We start from the raw sequence: 16,986 nt of genomic DNA, 5'->3' as shown, positions 1-16,986 counted from the left end.
TAACAGCTACGAAGATAACGGCTCAGGAATAAAATCATATCGAAGAGATTAATCATATTATACCATAACAATCAGATCTTTTCTATTTGATTGATTACTGTTTTGGGATCATATGACAGCTCACGCACTCCACGGTGATACCTATTTGATTGATAACTGTTTTGGGGCAAATGTCCCTCCACGTGAAGAAGGCAGTAGCCCAAGAGTTCATCATGGCCCGATACACGTGAAGCTTTGATTGCTGTCGTGGACAGTGAAGATGCGTCCGCACAGGAGAAGGCAATGAGTACAAAACCGTAGCCTCTTACCTTGTTTCAGTTTGGGAGAGAACCGCCATAGGAGAGAGAGAGAGAGGAGAGAAGAGAAGACCTTGCAGTGCATCAAATCTTAAGTACTTCAGATTTTTTTTCTCCAAAGAACTGTTTAAGTACTTGCAATACATCGCCCATGGAAGCTTTAGCTATGGCTGGGAATGAGACTATGTCATGGTACAATTCACCTTTCCCCTTTCCTACTATTAGCTACAAAAAAGAATTGTCAAGCACATTTTTCTTCCTGCAAATATTATTAGCTAATGGTGCCGCTGGTGACGTGCAAATCCATTTAGCTTATTGATAATGATGGCGACTTTGCTACAACAATAATTCACTGATGATGTTGCAAATGATGATTGGCCGATCTAAAAAGTGTGATGCTATCTCATTTCTGTTTCTTTTTAGTGCGAGATGCTATCTTATTTTAGAATAATCGCAAAGGAATCTGAATCATCAATCAATAATTTCAGTGACGTAACCTCAGGCGATAAGTAGAGACATAGAACACGGACCAAGACATTTTACTTGCAAAAGCAGATCTAGCATCTAGGTCGAAACAAAACGATCCAGGCACCCAAAAGGGTAGGACAAACTTTTGAGCACAGAAGTTCCACAAGATATTTTGTAGGAGACAGAGCCACTTAATTCCTCAGTTCCAACTACCAAGCAGGGTTAGCCTCTGCACTTACCGTGCATAAAACCAATACTATCAGTTGATGTCCAATGCAACATCATTTGAAAGCATCTGGATATGGTCCAGAGCAATACCCTCTCTAATCACAATAGAAAAGAAAACCTAGACTAACCTAAGAGGAAGCAAGCATCTTTTTATTAAGAAGAAATAATACTCAAATTTGAGTCGAAGAGTAATCACAGTAGAGATGATTGCAACACCTTCAAGCAGGACGAACTATTCAAGCATTTACAACATCAGCTACACACGCCATGCACGCACAATGCTGTCAATATTATTTCTCTACGGTTACAGCTCGCTATGATATACGAATGCCAGGTCAACAAGTTTCTACAATGAGACGGGTTTTATTTCCCGAGTAGCATCTAATCGGCAGATGTCAACCTCTCGCAATCCGCATCAAACAACTTCCCGTAATCTTGCAGATCAAGCGACCTCACCTCATCTCGACGCCAAAACCAATCCTCGTACCTATACCAACGCATTATGCCTTCATCCACCACCATCCGCTGGCATGCAATGCACGACCTGCTCTGGCAGTAGTGGAATTCACGCAGCTGTGAGGCTTTCTCGAGAGTTTGGTCATCCAGCTCATGAACCAATTGCCTCCGCCCATTTATCGCAGCGCCCAACAGCAGGCAGTGGGAAATATTCAGAACCTCAAGATATTCCATTGAGTTCAGTAAAGAGACCAGTGCATCCATGGTCACTTTCGAGCAACGAAGGCTCAACACTTTCAGCTTTGGAAGGTACTGCAAAATCACCGAAGCAAATTGGTGATCAAATGAGCCCATGATCTTGAGTTCTGCGAAATTCTTGCAGCTCCTGGCTATCTCTTCCATAATATATGGAGGATGGCCGATGGTAGGCATTGTCAAGGACTCCAGCTCTCCCCACCTTTGAATAGCTTGACATATTCCCAGTTTGGTGATGCGGTTCCATGCTGGCATAACCAATCGCTTCAGGTGAGGAGACCTGTTAGACATCAGGCACAGCTATTTAATATTAGCCTCTTCAATGCAAAATGAGATACCACAGAACTTGAGCGTCAAGAGTTTTGTCAAGATAAACTACAAGAATAATGATACCAAAACATAAGAGGGAGCATATTCATCTTAAGAGTACTCAAACAGCATTCCCTAGACCCCTACTAGTTGGAATGCCTATGAAATAGCAGCTAATATCCAAGTTTGTTAACACAAAAATGCATGAAAGACTGGATACATAGAATATTTACTTTGGATAATACATTAATGTTTATGCTTGATTCAACTACAGAGTTCATGTAACCACTAGTGACAAGCACACATTTGTATAGAAAGCCATAAGTTACAGTTCAATTATTGAGTTGAAAATCGACTTGTAGGATTTGAGCTACATATGACACATCAATATAGGAATGTAGAACAACAACATTGATACAGCATGCAGGGTTTTGTTACCTTTCTGAGATGAAATGTAGGTGATCATCCTTCATGTACAAATTGTAGTGAAATATCATGCAATTGACATTTCCACAGCTAATTGCCATAGCCACCCGCAGTATTCTTCCAAGTCTCTTGTCAGACCTATCATCAACCCAAATATATGGTGATGCTCTTGTTTGAATAAAATTGGATTTTAACAATCCAAAGTCAAGAGTGCCCCAAATAAGTGGATCTGAACAGGCCAAACGCCACAAACGACAAACTTGAGATACTGGTGACAGCTCAACCAAATTTAACTCCTTGAATATCTTCACGAGGACATCAGTATCCATGTCCTCCCACCTTTTTCCCATCCATTTATTGTCTCCCATTATTAACAATCCTTCAAAGAAACAAAAAGACAATCAGCGAAAAGACTAACTATCTGCCCATGCTGCTGCCATGCATAAAGTAGTTAAGCGAAAATACATGTGCCCAACTGCAAGAGTGGCTTAATAAACACACAAAATAGGAACAGTTATGAACTTACAATATGCACAAACAAAAGCGAGTAAACTTCACAAAACCAATATCACATGAAACAAGTTCCATTCCCACAAATTCTACTTCTCAGATCACCACAGTGACCAGTAAGCTGGAACACGGAGATCAACAATAGCATGGTAGGTAGCAGAAACATAATTAGTAAATTGCTCAACATTGTACCTATCCTCTCTGAATGTATGGATTGAAATTATCAGCATCCTTTGTTGATTATTTTTTCTCTATCTTCATGCTAAAAAAATGTTTACGTTTTTGCTACGTAGTGATCCAAACGCACGAACTTAAAAAATGGTGACACTAACCCAATAACCTTAACAAGAAAACATACGGGGAGCAGGTTAAGCCTAGCAAATGAGTACAGTAATTCCATATTTCTTTGCAATCTCACCAACGCAATATGAAGATGAATCACTGAGGAAGGTATGTATAGTTAGTAGACAAGTGGCAGATAGTAGAATTTGATATGATATGAACATTTTATCTATTCCCTAATCCCACACCAAATTGTCCAGTGAGTACGAATCTAAAAGCAAACTCCAAATGAGTCCACATCCATGCAAATATATTTGCCCAGCAGAAAAGTTGTGAATCACTCGCCCATTCTGCAGAAACAAAACTAAAGATCTTGAAAAAATATTAACGCACCTTCCTAATAACAGAAATAAGCAAACACATGAAGTCCTACAATCCATCCATCTACATAGAGATCAATCGACAGAAGACCCGCCGCTTAAGTAACAAATCCAACGATACAAACTCTAAGATTATGCGCGAAAAAAATTAGGAGCCCCTACTGAAGACAGATATAGGCTACGGAATAAACAGGAAACACGCTCAACTTAAAATCTAATGGGAATCACAACACTCATATAAAGGTCAAGTACGGAAAATCGGGGATGGGGGGAATCACTAAGAACAAAATTCGGGGATACCAATTCACAGTGGATTTCAATTGGGTCTGGAGAGTTCAGTTGAACACCTAAAACTTTTGGCAAAATAAGCGGCACCCGCACCTCAATTAGGTAACAACAACAAGTGCTATGGTTTTGGCGTCAACTCATGCCGATCTTGCAAGCTGAAAAAGAAGAAAGTAATCGAACCCATGGACCATTGGGTTCGATTAGTAAGGTACCACGCAGCACAAAAGTCCATGGCGAACTGAGTGGAGAGAACGAAGGATCTGGGTTTGATTGCTCTAAGTAAGAGCACAGGAATCCATCCAAGCGAGCGAGAAGTATTCGGAGCAATTACTTACCAGCACGTGAAGGAATCGACCCTAGTCCGGACGGATCTCCATCCCCACTAGACTTCCGAGAGGGAAGCGGCGCTGCGGCCTGCTGGCGCCGGCACGCAGCAGTGGACTGAGGAGCGTCGAGTCGCGTCGCGTCGGGTGGAGGATCCCACAGAGATAAAGAGAGGGAGGGAGGGACCGCGCGGCGTTGTCCTCGGTTGCGGCGAGTTGCGAGGAGAGTGCACCTTCCGCGGCACCGGCGGCCGGAGACGAAAGGCGGAGGCGGTGGGAATTGGGGTTGCGCCCCTCTCGGCCGGGACGACGAAGAGGGGAGGAGGGAGGGGCCGTGTCCCGGGCTCCCGGCCGGCGGTTAAAATGGGTCGGGTTTGGGTCGCGGGCTGTCCGTGTCAATGTTTTTTCCACGAGACCACGCTGGATATGCTGGTATCTGATGGATGTTTAAGGCTTTAATAGCGTAGAACTGTAATCACGTTGTGACTTCCGTTGTCATTAGCGACAGATAATGTCTTTACCATTTTTGTTTGAGTAAATTATACTTTAGATCATATATTAGCGCAATTGGTGTATTTTAAATTATATTTAACAATATGTGTCACTTTAAACCATATATTTTACGCTAATATTTTAATTTGCACCGTCTTTAAAGACTGAGCTTTTGATTGTGCTCATGTAACGAGCAGTTTTATCTACTCAACTCTACGGATTCAACTACTTATTTTCAGCCGAAACTTTTTTTACTTGTTCATTCTTAATTGTCTACTTCTTATTTGGTCTCAATTTGCTAGAGCCGTTTGTCTATATCGGACCTCCAGAGTCTAATTGTCACTGCTCGGACTTCGTCATTTGTTTATATTACTCGTTGACGTCGCCACCTCAAGTTGTCGTCTGCATGGCCGCTCCTCTCTAGCCATATCTACCTTACCATCGTCTCTCCTGAAAGGATCTAAAGGCCCTAGGGGGTGAATATGGCACTAATAAAAACTTAAACCAACTACCGAATTCTAGAACAAAGATCAATCTTAGCCTAGAATGAATAAAAGCAACTAGATGACCTAGTAAGCTAGAATAATAAGAACAAATATGCAAGCATATAGAACATAAGTAAAGTGCGAATTGAAACTTGCATGAAGAAAATGCTAGAAGCAAATTACGGAATGTAACAAGAATAGGGAAAAGGGACACCGAGTTTTCCCGAGGTATCGAAGAGTTGGCACTCTCCACTAATCCTCGTTAAAGCATCCACACAAGGATGTCGCTCTCCCTTGAGTCACCAAGACTCAAGTGCTCACTAGTGATTGCCACTTCTCTATCTCCGGATTGACGGGCATCAAACCAAGTACACGAGCTTCCCGGAGCTCCCACAAGACCTCCAAGAGCTCACCAAGAACACCTCCAATCTCCACGACCGGTTAGGAACAAACTAATTAGTTCACTTGACCCCTATCAAGCCTAAACAATAGCTAGATGCACACTTACTACTCTTGAAGCACTAATGAAATCCTTAATCTTCAATTAAGAACTTGCAAATCACATCAAGTGCTCTCCCTTGCTTCTAAGTGACACCAACTATGTATGAATACTTCTAGGTTGCAAGAGAGACGTATGAAGTTAAGTGAGGGGTTATATATAGGCTAGAGGTCCAAATATAGTCGTTACCCAACCACTCACATTTTCTGTGAACACCGGATGATCCGGTGCACACGCCTCTGTCATCACCGGACAATCCGGTGAGACTATTTTTCTTCACGTGTTGTCTGCCATCTATCAGTAGCTGTTGTAAAATGCTCCGGTGTTCCTTCACATAGTATCACTAGACAATCCGGTCAGTTCAACTTAGATTTTCTCTAAAAAATGACTCTTCTGTTAAATACTCCAGTGCAAAATTCCTCCAATCACCGGACAATCCGATGAGGTCATTTGAACCCTTCACAGAGAGGGAAAATAGTCCGGTGAGTTTAAATCTTCTCACACCGAACAATACGGTGAGAATAAATTTTCTGAAACTCGTCCAATTCAATCGACTTTGAGTTCTTACTTCTCAACTTCTCACATATGGGCTTCTGTGAGCTCCCTAGTACTAGATTTTTGTAAGTGTGCATTCAACTATGTCTAGACTCAACTAGGTCAAGGTACAATACTTAGCCCGTCTTTTATAGTACGGTCAAAAAGACGAAAAGAGATCTATGTCTACTCTAAGTGTTATTCATCACCTTATGACACTTAGAACTAGAAGATCCTTAGTCTTGACACAAATATTCTTTTGATCGACCAATAGAAATTCCATGAGGGACCAAGAAAACCCATTCAATCATTGTGAACTAAAAAATTGATTCCCTTCAAAACAAACGCAATAGTCACAATAAAACAGTTGTCATTAATCACCGAAACACTTACCACTTACCTAGAAGCCTAGATGCTACATCTCCTTAAGTTACCATCTGCATCGTCAGACCACTCCAATCATGTCTACCTCGCTATTGGCTCAACACCTATCTTCGCAATGCTAGCAAACAGATAATCAGAGGATCAGATTATATGTAGGATGTTGACTTTTTGAATGATCGGTGACACCATAAACTCAATATTATTATACACAATATGAAGAGATGGCTAGCAACTTGAGACCAAAGAGTAAGCACGCAACAAAGAATAAATCGAGAGGAAGAGAGCTTGTTCTGGAAAAAGCAGTCCACCCTCCCAGATAAATATGTAGAAGTAAGGTAAATGTAACTGCCTATCACATGAGCATGATCAAATGTTGATTCCTTAAACATGGTGCAAATTGAGATACTAGCATCAAATATATGGTTCAAGGTGAAAATTATTGGATTTAGAATGAATATGGATACAAATACAGATAGTCTCGAATACAAATACAATCACAGATATTTCTTGGAACAAGAAAACCTCTTAAATTATTCAATACTTAAGGTTACAAGTTTGACAATACTTAAATATTTAAAAATATGAATTTAACATAACATCACTATAAAAAATCACCTAGGTAAGAAGAAGAAGAAAGCCACATACAGTTGATTGAGGCACAATAGATAGAGATATAAGCCATACTACCAGATGAGATCTCACGTCAATAAAATCCTCTAACATATTTGAATTCTTATCCAAATTAAAATTCAGTCTATTATTCTAACCCGTATCCAATGCAAAACATTATTCTGAATTTGTATCCGAATTCAAGATGACATTCAAGACATTATCTAAATCCGAAAAAGTCCGAATTATCCAAATAGTATCAGATCCGTTTTCATCCCTAATTAGACCCCTAATTAGCAGGCAGTCAAGTTGGCAGATGTGTATTGAGATGATATTTTACAATGAAAAATACTTGTATGTTTATATGCATCGCCCCTCGTCTGACACATATCTTCGTCGATTAACACCTAATTAACTCAACTATCACTCAAAGTTAACTTTCGAGTAGTAAAAACACGCCGCTCATTGCGCACAGGTCAAATCCTATGGCAAATGAAGCCGTCGTGGCGCACCACCAGCTATTCCAGTTCCGTAGCTATGTTCGGTAGGCAAGTGTTTTTCAACGCGGCCGTCTTGTATGCGAAAAAAGTCTTAAGATTGGATTCTCATTTACAACCGGAAATCATATCACAAGAAATCACTGTCACCTAAAACACAACTCAGAACATCCGATCCTAACTTTTGGGATAGACCTTTGGCGCCCATCAATCCTATGACGACTGACAAAAGGAGTGTTCAATCGGTTTTGCACTTACGGTTGCAAATGAATGTGCAAGAAGCCATATGTAGGTACTCAAAATGCTCTCACTGACCACACCTAGAGATCTAAACCGCTGAAAGCTGAGCTAGAGTCCGGATGACTATTGACTAAAGGGGTAATTGGTTGTTCATATAGAGTTTTGTTTTTATGTACGTATATGCAGGTTGAGTGTGAGTAGAGTTATATTTGTTAAAAAAAGTTTTGGTTTAGTTGTATCTGTCTAAACACACTAAGTTGAGTTTCTATTTGGTTAACTGAATTTAAGGTCATATGAGTGGATGCAAGAGTTGAGATTTATGATTGATTGCTTGCATATATGTGATTTTGTGATACCGACAAGTGAGCACGTCTGCATGTCTGCATCCGTCAGGCCAGATTTTGCAGACATACATTTGCATCTATCGAGTCAGGCTAAAACAATACATGCAGTTAACCAAATACGCTTCTTCATGATATTATACACATCTGTCATGTCAGAATCCTTCTACGCAAGCAACCAATCATCCTCTAAACACTAAAGATGATCAAAGCGTGCACCCTTAACCAACAAATCAGATCAGACGTGACAATACCTGCGGCTCGATCCTCATCAGAATATCAGACACTTTTTTTTAACAAGAAACACCAATATAACCCATAGACACACTGTCGATGTAAAGAATAAGGGAGTTCACTGTCAGGCGAAGCCTAGACTGATATGTGTTAGCTGGCGGTTGATATTTTTCAAAACTATAGCCCTCCTGTGCGATCAGGCGGGGCTTGCACAACCAGTCCCTCGATCGCAAATGGAATTCCCGTGACCAGGAAGGGATGGCCGTGGAGTAAGTACTCACCTAACCAATTTAATTGCATTTAATGTCACCTACTCACGTATTTTTCTTCTCTAGGCACCCTTTTGATGAATGAAGACATGGGTCAGATGAGCCCTCCTTTGCAAGGGGCACAACCGATGTGTCGGAGGGTGAACTCCTCAAGCGGGGATCCGGAGGGACCCCCTTTGAGATTCGGTCTGGGGATGATTCTGAGTCCGCCTCGTACGTGAAATAAATGGGAGTAAATGAGATGCAGGTGGAGTGGATGATCGGATGCAAGAGGAAGTAAATGCTTAGGGAATTTTTAGACAGGTTCGAGCCGCACTGAGCGTAATACCATACTCCTGTGTGTATGCTATAAATGCTCTGAGAATGTCTCTCTGAGGATCTGTGTGTTGCAAGAATGTTTGTTTAAGTCTAGAGCTTCGTGCTTCTTCCGTCATCGTCGACCGGTGTTCGTCCGAGTTCAAGTCTCTGTGTGCTCTTCAGACTCTTCTCCCTGTCTTTCCGGGGAGCCCGCCCCTCTTTTATACCCGGCAGGGCCGGTGGCGTGCCCAGAAAGGATTGGCGCAAGTTCCAAGGCGCCATAAATGGAAAACAACCATCATGGCCTGCAGCTTGAGATGATGGGGAGAGTTGAAAACGCGCCCCAGTCCGGTCTTCATCGTCACCATTCCGCTTTTCAGCGGATGCATCGGGGAGGGCCCGCCGGGCAGCCATCGAGCAGCCCCGTGTGCCCGCCCGATCAGAGCGAGTCTGACACAGCAGAGCGGCAGGCATCGCGCCTCGAGCTCTGCGACGTTATCCCGAGGCGTGCCGGGTGACGTGCGATGGGGCCCGCGCATTAAATGTCCCCACGCCTCCCTGCCAGACCGTGGCAAGGACTGACAGCAAGCGTGGGAGGAGTGGTTGGAAGTGACAGGACACGCGCCCTCTTAAATGCAGCATCGGGCCTCTCACCAGTTGACACCTCACCGTTGAGCCCCTGTGGGGACCACCGGCGAAGGACTTCTCAGGCCCTCGGGGAACTGTGAGTGCTCGGGGACTACTATTCATAGCCCCGAGCACTCTCTCTCGGATATGCCCTCTCTTGGTCCTCGGGGAACTCGGGTGCTCGGGGACCACTATTCATGGCTCTGAGCACCCTCTCCCAGAACTTGACTACTTGGATCCTCCGGGAACTTAGGTGCTCGGGGGCCACTGTTCACGGCCTCGAGCACTCTCTCCCGGAATTGACTTCTCTTATCATCGGAGAACTCGGGTGCTCGGGGACCACTGTTCATGGCCCCGAGCACCCTCTCCCGGGACTTGGCCTTCTCGGGTCATCAGGAAACTCAGGTACTCGGGGATCATTGTGCATGGCCCCGAGCACCCTCTCCCAGGATTTGGTCTTCTCGGACCTCGGGGAGATAATCCCCGAGAGAGAGCGCCATGTGGCACTCTGCTATCCTGTCCTCGGGACTCGGGGACCCCTGGTTCCCATGTCACCGACACGATGCTTGACGAAATTATGGATGACGTTCGGTCCTGTTAGTTCACCTTCCCCAATCCACTTGACCCGAGCAGCGAGGGTCAGCAACTCTGAAGTTATCTTTGGGACACTCCCCCAGTCCTCAGTGACCAGCGCCGGTACGCTCAACACGTGAAGGTGGTCCAAGGCATTGTCTACTGATAGGTAGAACCGATCATCCATCTAGCCTGACCACGATGATTTAAGGCCCATCTCGAGGTAGGAATTCGTGATTTCATCACAAAGATAGAACTTGTAGCTCCTGGTGGTAGGTCCAATCACCGACCGAGCTGAGTAGAAAAACCGGAAGAGATCGAGATACGGCTCAACCCTAATAAAATTCTCGTACATGTGAGCAAAGATGCTCAATATAATAATAAAATTAAGGTTAAGATGGAGGCGGTGGATGTCATAGTAGGTAATGATGGTGGTGAAGAACTCGGAGAAGGTCGGCACGAGACCGGCCAGGAAGATGGAAACAAACATGACGACCTCCCCCTGGCGAGGAGGAGGCACGCTCTCCCCAGAGCGGTATCTAGAAGACAAGCGGTGAGGAAGCAGGCTGGCGTCATGCATTTGTTTCAGCCTCACCACATTGTACTTAGACTTGGGGAAATCTAGCTCAATGTAGGTGCGTGGCGCCATGGTGGGTGTAAGAACGAGGACGAAGAAGAAGGGCTTTGAGCGCAAAAGGCGTGGAGGCTATGAGAGCTTTCCAACTTATAGGGCTGGAACGATATCCCAATCGTCATGGAGTCCAACTGACATGAAATTTGAAAAGATGCGTTTGGGAACCGAAATTCTCTCGGGTCCGATCTCTCTCCCACGAGGCCGTTTCTCTCTCCCACGATTCTCTCCCACTCATATTTTTCTCTTCCTCACGATCTCTCTCTCTCTGAACATTTAAACCACCACTTGGGATAAAGTTTCCTGAGTCAACCCTAAGGGCAGGCCGTATCAACAACCACTCCCTGTGCGAACTTATGTTCGCACAGGGCTCAAGTGAGCCGACCAGGCCCAATCACAACTAAATAGAGTCTAGCGACCTCAAAATCAGACGGTGAACCACTCAGTCCACCCCATCCACAGTGGAGATTAGGGGTTAATATCGATGTAAAGAATAAGGGGTCCCCTGTTAGGCAGGGCCTAGGCCGATAGATGTCAACTGGTGGTTGATATTTTCAAAATAATAGCCCCTATGCGACCAGACGGGGTTCACATGACCAATCCCCTGGTCACAGATGGAATTCTCGCGATTAGAAAGGGCTGGTGGCGGAGGCAGATACTCATCTAACCAATCTAATCGTATTTAATGTCATACACTCATGCGTTTTTCTTTCCCAAGCACCCTTTCGGCGAGCAAAATCATGGGCCGACGCAGAGATAGTGTGACCCATCCCGTAGCATTTAATACAACAGGACGGTCTGATAAGCGGGCGTGACGAGCGCGTAGCGACCGTGACAGTGGTTAACGGATGAGACAAAGCATGCAGGACGATCAGATCGAGCCAGGCATGCCCGCCCTCCGTAATGATGATCTAGGAGTAGCTATCTTTATCAGGTATAGAGCGGCCATCGTGTTTTGGCACATTCTGCTTGTATGTACACTTTACCTCCTACTCTATAGAGGGAGAGGACTGAACCTGTAACGAGTATAAGATCATCCATCTCATAAGAAAATACGCAGGGCGTATGTCTATTATTTTGAGAAGGCTTGAACCAAAATAAACCTTGTCTTGAGTTCTTTCGACACACATATTCACCAACGACAACTGAAAACGCTTATCACACATCCATCGTCTAACATACCCCGGATATATTATCACGGACTAACCATGCACACACACATTTAGGGTGTGATTGGTTGCCCGCACGAACGCATCCTAGCTTGACGTATGTGTATAATCTCAGAGAGATACATGTTTGGTTGCCTGCATGTACTGTTCCAGCTTGGCCTAACGGATGCAATTATACGCCCGTAGTCTAGCCCGGCAGATACAGACCACTATATCCACTCATGTAGGCGAACCCACTTGCTCAGGAGGAAAGCTCGATTCGAGCTTCCCACTGTAGCCTGGCCTGGTAGATACAGACTACTGCATTCGCTCATGTAGATGCAGACGGATTTACTTGTTAATATCATAAAATCACATTCATATGAGTAACCAATCAAAATCCTAGCTCTTGCATCTACTAGTACGACCTTAGATTCAATCAATTAAACAGAAACTCAACTCAACTTGTTCAGACAAATATAACAAATCAAACACTCTTATTTTTAACACTACATATACAATTTATAAAAATAACCAAACATACTATCAACAAATCACACTCATACACTATCACAGCATGCGAGAACTCAAACAGGTCCACCGGACACGCCTATCGGACACCTTTTTTTATAGTATCTTAAAAAGAAGGGACGCCGGGCCGCACAGGATCTTTCTCTCCCGTGATGCTCAGCAAGCTTCGCCCGCCTGCCTGAACGACCGACCCGTCAGTCTGTCAGTCCAGCCGTCAGCAGAGCCGTGCGTGCGGACGCGGCTTTTCCTGGGGCACACCGCTCGTTCGTTGAACGAGCAGGAATATGCTGCCGCGGGCGGCGCCAGCTTTTTCTGTCCCCGCACCTTTTTCTTCCTTCCTCCCTCCTTCCCTTCCACGGGGAGAGGGAGGTGTCAGCCAAAAGGCGTCGTCGTCGTCGTCTCGTCCTCCCCCGTGGCGGTGTTGACCGCACCGGTCTCCCTCTCCCAAGACGTCATCGCGCTGCCCCCTCTCTGCCGCCGTCCGCTTTTCCTCGCTTCGGTTTGCTGTAGCGTGCCGCGTCTGCCTGCGTCTGGGCCCCCCGGCGGCGTGGATTAGGTGGGGGTGTCCAGGACGAGCGAAGAAGCACCTGCGTGGTGAGGATTTTGACGCAGGTTTTCTGATCAGCGGATGATGAACTCATGACCACCATTAGGGGGCGAAAAAATAAAATAAAACAATGACTTTGATCAGGTCAATGGAGCAACTACGTGTGCTAGCTGAGTTCAGTGGTAATTTTCCTCGTGTCCGTGTTTAACGGAAACATCTAGTGATAATTCTCTCAAGTCACAAATAAATATCATTTTAAATATCAATATAGTCTTCAAAACACATCTTCAACTATTACTTTTTAATATAATATATTTATATGATATTAAAAAATATATTATTATAAAACTACTTTTCAAGATAAATCTACTCGTATTATTTTTAAATATCTAAACATAATACCTACAATAAAATTTAACTATATATAACTCAAAATAACACTTATTTATAATAGAAAGGAATGCTTTACTTTTCTTCTTCTTATCCAGCCTAACAACGGTGTTCCACCCAACCATAAGGGGAAAAAAACAAGTGTCCACAAAATTCTTGAATGACAATGACACATCCTAATTCCTAAGGTGACAGGCAGTTCGGCGGTGAGGTTCTTGATGCGAAATTTGCCTGTCTGTCTCGTTCTTGGTCACACGTCTCCTGCTTTTACATAGAACTAGTGGCTTACGTGCGTCCAGACGCGCAAACGAAGATGCTTCGATCAATAATGTTTAATATATTTGTATAGCGAAAATTTGTGAGACATTAGCATCCAGATGACTGTCCGTACGATACCGATACTCTTATCTGAATCTCGTTCTTCTCCCGTAAGACATATAGCTACCTAATACTCTCCCTAACAAAGTAAGCTGGTGCGGTGGTTGGTAAGTCCATTGGATGGACAGACAACCCAGCCTAGCAAATATGGGCCTAGAATTGCATCCAAATATTTTCTGGTATCGAGCAGGTTTTACAATTCAGTTTACTGTAAAAAATAAGAATATAAACAGATACCTTAGCTGTGAAGCATATAGATATATATTATCTAAATGTTGAAGAGACATGATCTATAGCCACGGATAGAATTAAACTGAAGAATTTGATAGCAGCTCACTTTTTTGCCCTGTTGATAATTTCTATATTACCACTGAAGGAAAATAAGTGTGTAACTAGTAGGCTACCAATAGAGAATGTTAAGCAAATTATTCTTCTATCCAAAACGACAACAATAATACAAATAGAAAGCCAAAGTTAAATAGGATCTTTCTTTGCTTCGTTTATAATATTTTGTGCTTTCTTTCCATCAATGAGTGCCGAAGTTCAGATTAACTAAAAGGATTCAACAACAAACAATACAACTTTTACTCATTGAGATTTATTTATTTTACCTATAAAATTTGGTTGTCAATATTAAACTGAATATGAACACTCCAAGGATACATCCAAATGATACATATAACCATGTAAACACAACACCACATAAAATTAATTACCTTATAATATATAAAGCTAGTTAATGATAGCTTTACACCGCAGATAGTATTGGCAAGCAGATCTGTAGATAACATAAACAAATAATCAACCATAATATAATAAGAGAGACAACTAGTCAGGTATTGTGTTAGACTGGTAGTAAAATTTTGTATGAATACAGAAAGATCAATTGAATTTTCAGGACAGATAATTTACTGATACTGTTATACTGTTATACTTTAATCTTATAAAAACAGCAAAAGAAAATTTACAAACCATCACCAAAAATGTGGCCAACCATCATTTTTTCACCCATATCTCACGATAGTCTCTTCCAGCACAATATTCATTATTAATTCAACTGAAAACGCTGACCATCCAGTTGTAATTTACAGTTGATAACTACAAGAAGTTTTAGAACTTCAAATATAACTTACTTGCAATATTTCCTCAAGCCTTTTCATTGCCTTTGCCTGCACCTGCAAAACATCTTTTCGGACAATGTTATCACTCAAAACATGGATTAACGAAGAAATTAAGAAAACAAGCATGAGGCTTGCAGGCTGCAACGTAATTCATATGTACAAGGCTGAAATGGAGATGCCTAACAGGGAGGGTCTCACCAGGTTATAGTTCTTCATTCCGCTTAAAATGTTTGGTCAGATCAAAACCTCCAAATAGGAAATAACATACTTGTTGATAGCTGAGAAGCCCATCTGCATGCAACAGACAATTTCGACGACTTCTCTAAATGTATTCTTACAGGTTTACATGGAATTCGTGAGTCATTGGCTATACTTCTTAATTTGATTGGTTCTTCATCTTGAATTTGAAATTTCTCTCAAAGATGTTATTTTTTCACAAAACATAAACAAATATGTCCTTGTAATTCATTTCATATTCGAGTGATAGTATTAATCTAGATGGCACAAAATGAAAGAACGTAACAAGGAGGACAAGCCTCACCTGTCAGACGCAGATTGCCAAAGGCGCCGTCGACTCATGGTGGAGCGATGAGGAGGCGGCCGGGCTACACGTGGCGCCGACGGTGGAGGCGGAGGCGGTAGAGTTTTGCGGGGAGATGGAGGTGACGGCGGCCGCTTGTCCCCAAGCGACATTAGGAGGCGTGATGCGGGAGGAGTCAACGAACGCGCCGGGAGGCAGAGCCAGTAGCAGCGGTGTGGGGAGGAGAGGAGGGCGGAGCGATGGAGGGGAGGAGCTCCGATGGAGGCGGGCACAAGGCATGAGGGATTGGGAATTTGGGGAAGTCAGTAAGTAAGTGACGGGCTCCAATTTTTGTGAGGCAAAGATTTTCTCTCTGAGCCATCCACCAGCTGCTTCTAGATATTTCACTGTGGATTGGTAGATTAGTAACGAGAACCACACGACATGGATTGGACGGTTAAATTTTTTATTTTACTGATGTGGACAGCGCGGCTGGCCACCGACACTCCCGGCTTTAATATATAGTAACATAGGCGTGGGCGCGATGTGACAACATTGGAGGCTGGATGATATGGAGAATAGTGGTGTTCTAAACATGTTCTTTGTGCGAAATTCATGTTCTAAACATGTTCTGAATTGTGAGCGCACACAGTTTCATGCCTGGTGACGGCACGAGGACACGAGACATCAGACAAGATGGGGCGAATTTTTCTTCTTCGATTGGACGACATCAATGATACCAATGTTATTATAGAAAGAGAGTTGGGCGCTCTCTCTCTCTCTCTCTCTCTCTCTCTCTCTCTCTCTCTCTCTCTCTTTGAGAAAATGGGTCCAAAAAGCTTATCAACTGGCAGGTTGATTCAGGGCCAACCGGTAAAATCCCGGTGACATGAGCGCCATGACAAATAACAGATAACAGTACAACACCTCAGAAACAACACATGAGGAGTCCGCAAACGGGTCATCGTTGCTAAGCTCGTCACACGCTGCGACGAAGCAGCTCTAACTTCCCAAAATGGACCTCAGTCTCTGCCTAGATGTCCTCATGCCCTATACACGACCACCACATGTCATCGTTGTCAAGCTCGTCAGATGCCCCGACGCAGCAGCTCCAACTCCACCAAAGCTCGCCCATGGAAAGAACGGCGCCGCACTAAAAGATTACAGGCCTCATTGACAACTTGCCCCTTTTGAAGCCCAGATTATTCACAAACTGCGGCCAAAGTAAGGCTCCACCGCTGTAGCGAAAATGATTCTATGAGGTTATGATTGTGATTTTAATGATTAATTAATGATAATATAGTTATTATGACTAACATATTTATCAAGAATATATGTTAGTAGGTCTCATGGATGTAATACATAAAGAAGCTACCGCAGCCGGGACAAAATTTGATTGAATTGGAGAAGTCCTAGGA

At 43.4% G+C, this 16,986-nt stretch overlaps 1 protein-coding gene and 1 long non-coding RNA gene across 3 annotated transcripts; both read right to left on the bottom strand.

Moving 5' to 3' along the window:
- Positions 1 to 1,181: 1,181 nt before the first annotated feature.
- Positions 1,182 to 4,573, bottom strand: LOC133903378 (F-box/LRR-repeat protein At3g48880-like). 2 transcript variants are annotated; one of them, XM_062344733.1, is made up of 3 exons: positions 4,234 to 4,573; positions 2,451 to 2,817; positions 1,182 to 1,983 (listed from the first exon to the last, which is right to left on the bottom strand). In XM_062344733.1, exons 2-3 carry the CDS (start codon positions 2,804 to 2,806, stop codon positions 1,374 to 1,376), a joined length of 966 nt encoding a protein of 321 aa, XP_062200717.1. In that variant the 5' UTR covers positions 2,807 to 2,817; positions 4,234 to 4,573; the 3' UTR covers positions 1,182 to 1,373. The 2 variants fall into 2 exon arrangements, with proteins under 2 accessions (XP_062200717.1, XP_062200716.1); XM_062344732.1 differs by lacking the exon at positions 4,234 to 4,573 and adding an exon at positions 3,992 to 4,223.
- An 8,158-nt stretch (positions 4,574 to 12,731) lies between these two features.
- LOC133903334 (uncharacterized) lies at positions 12,732 to 16,214 on the bottom strand. The gene is made up of 4 exons (XR_009907223.1): positions 15,590 to 16,214; positions 15,061 to 15,339; positions 14,644 to 14,705; positions 12,732 to 13,199 (listed from the first exon to the last, which is right to left on the bottom strand). It is a non-coding gene; the product is annotated as an uncharacterized LOC133903334 (long non-coding RNA).
- Between the last annotated feature and the right edge of the window lie 772 nt (positions 16,215 to 16,986).

Source organism: Phragmites australis, chromosome 21, assembly GCF_958298935.1.
Source record: "Phragmites australis chromosome 21, lpPhrAust1.1, whole genome shotgun sequence".
Classification (NCBI taxonomy): domain Eukaryota; kingdom Viridiplantae; phylum Streptophyta; class Magnoliopsida; order Poales; family Poaceae; genus Phragmites; species Phragmites australis.
Note: the sequence above shows the minus strand (reverse complement) of the source record. Positions and strands in the feature narration are given on the sequence as shown.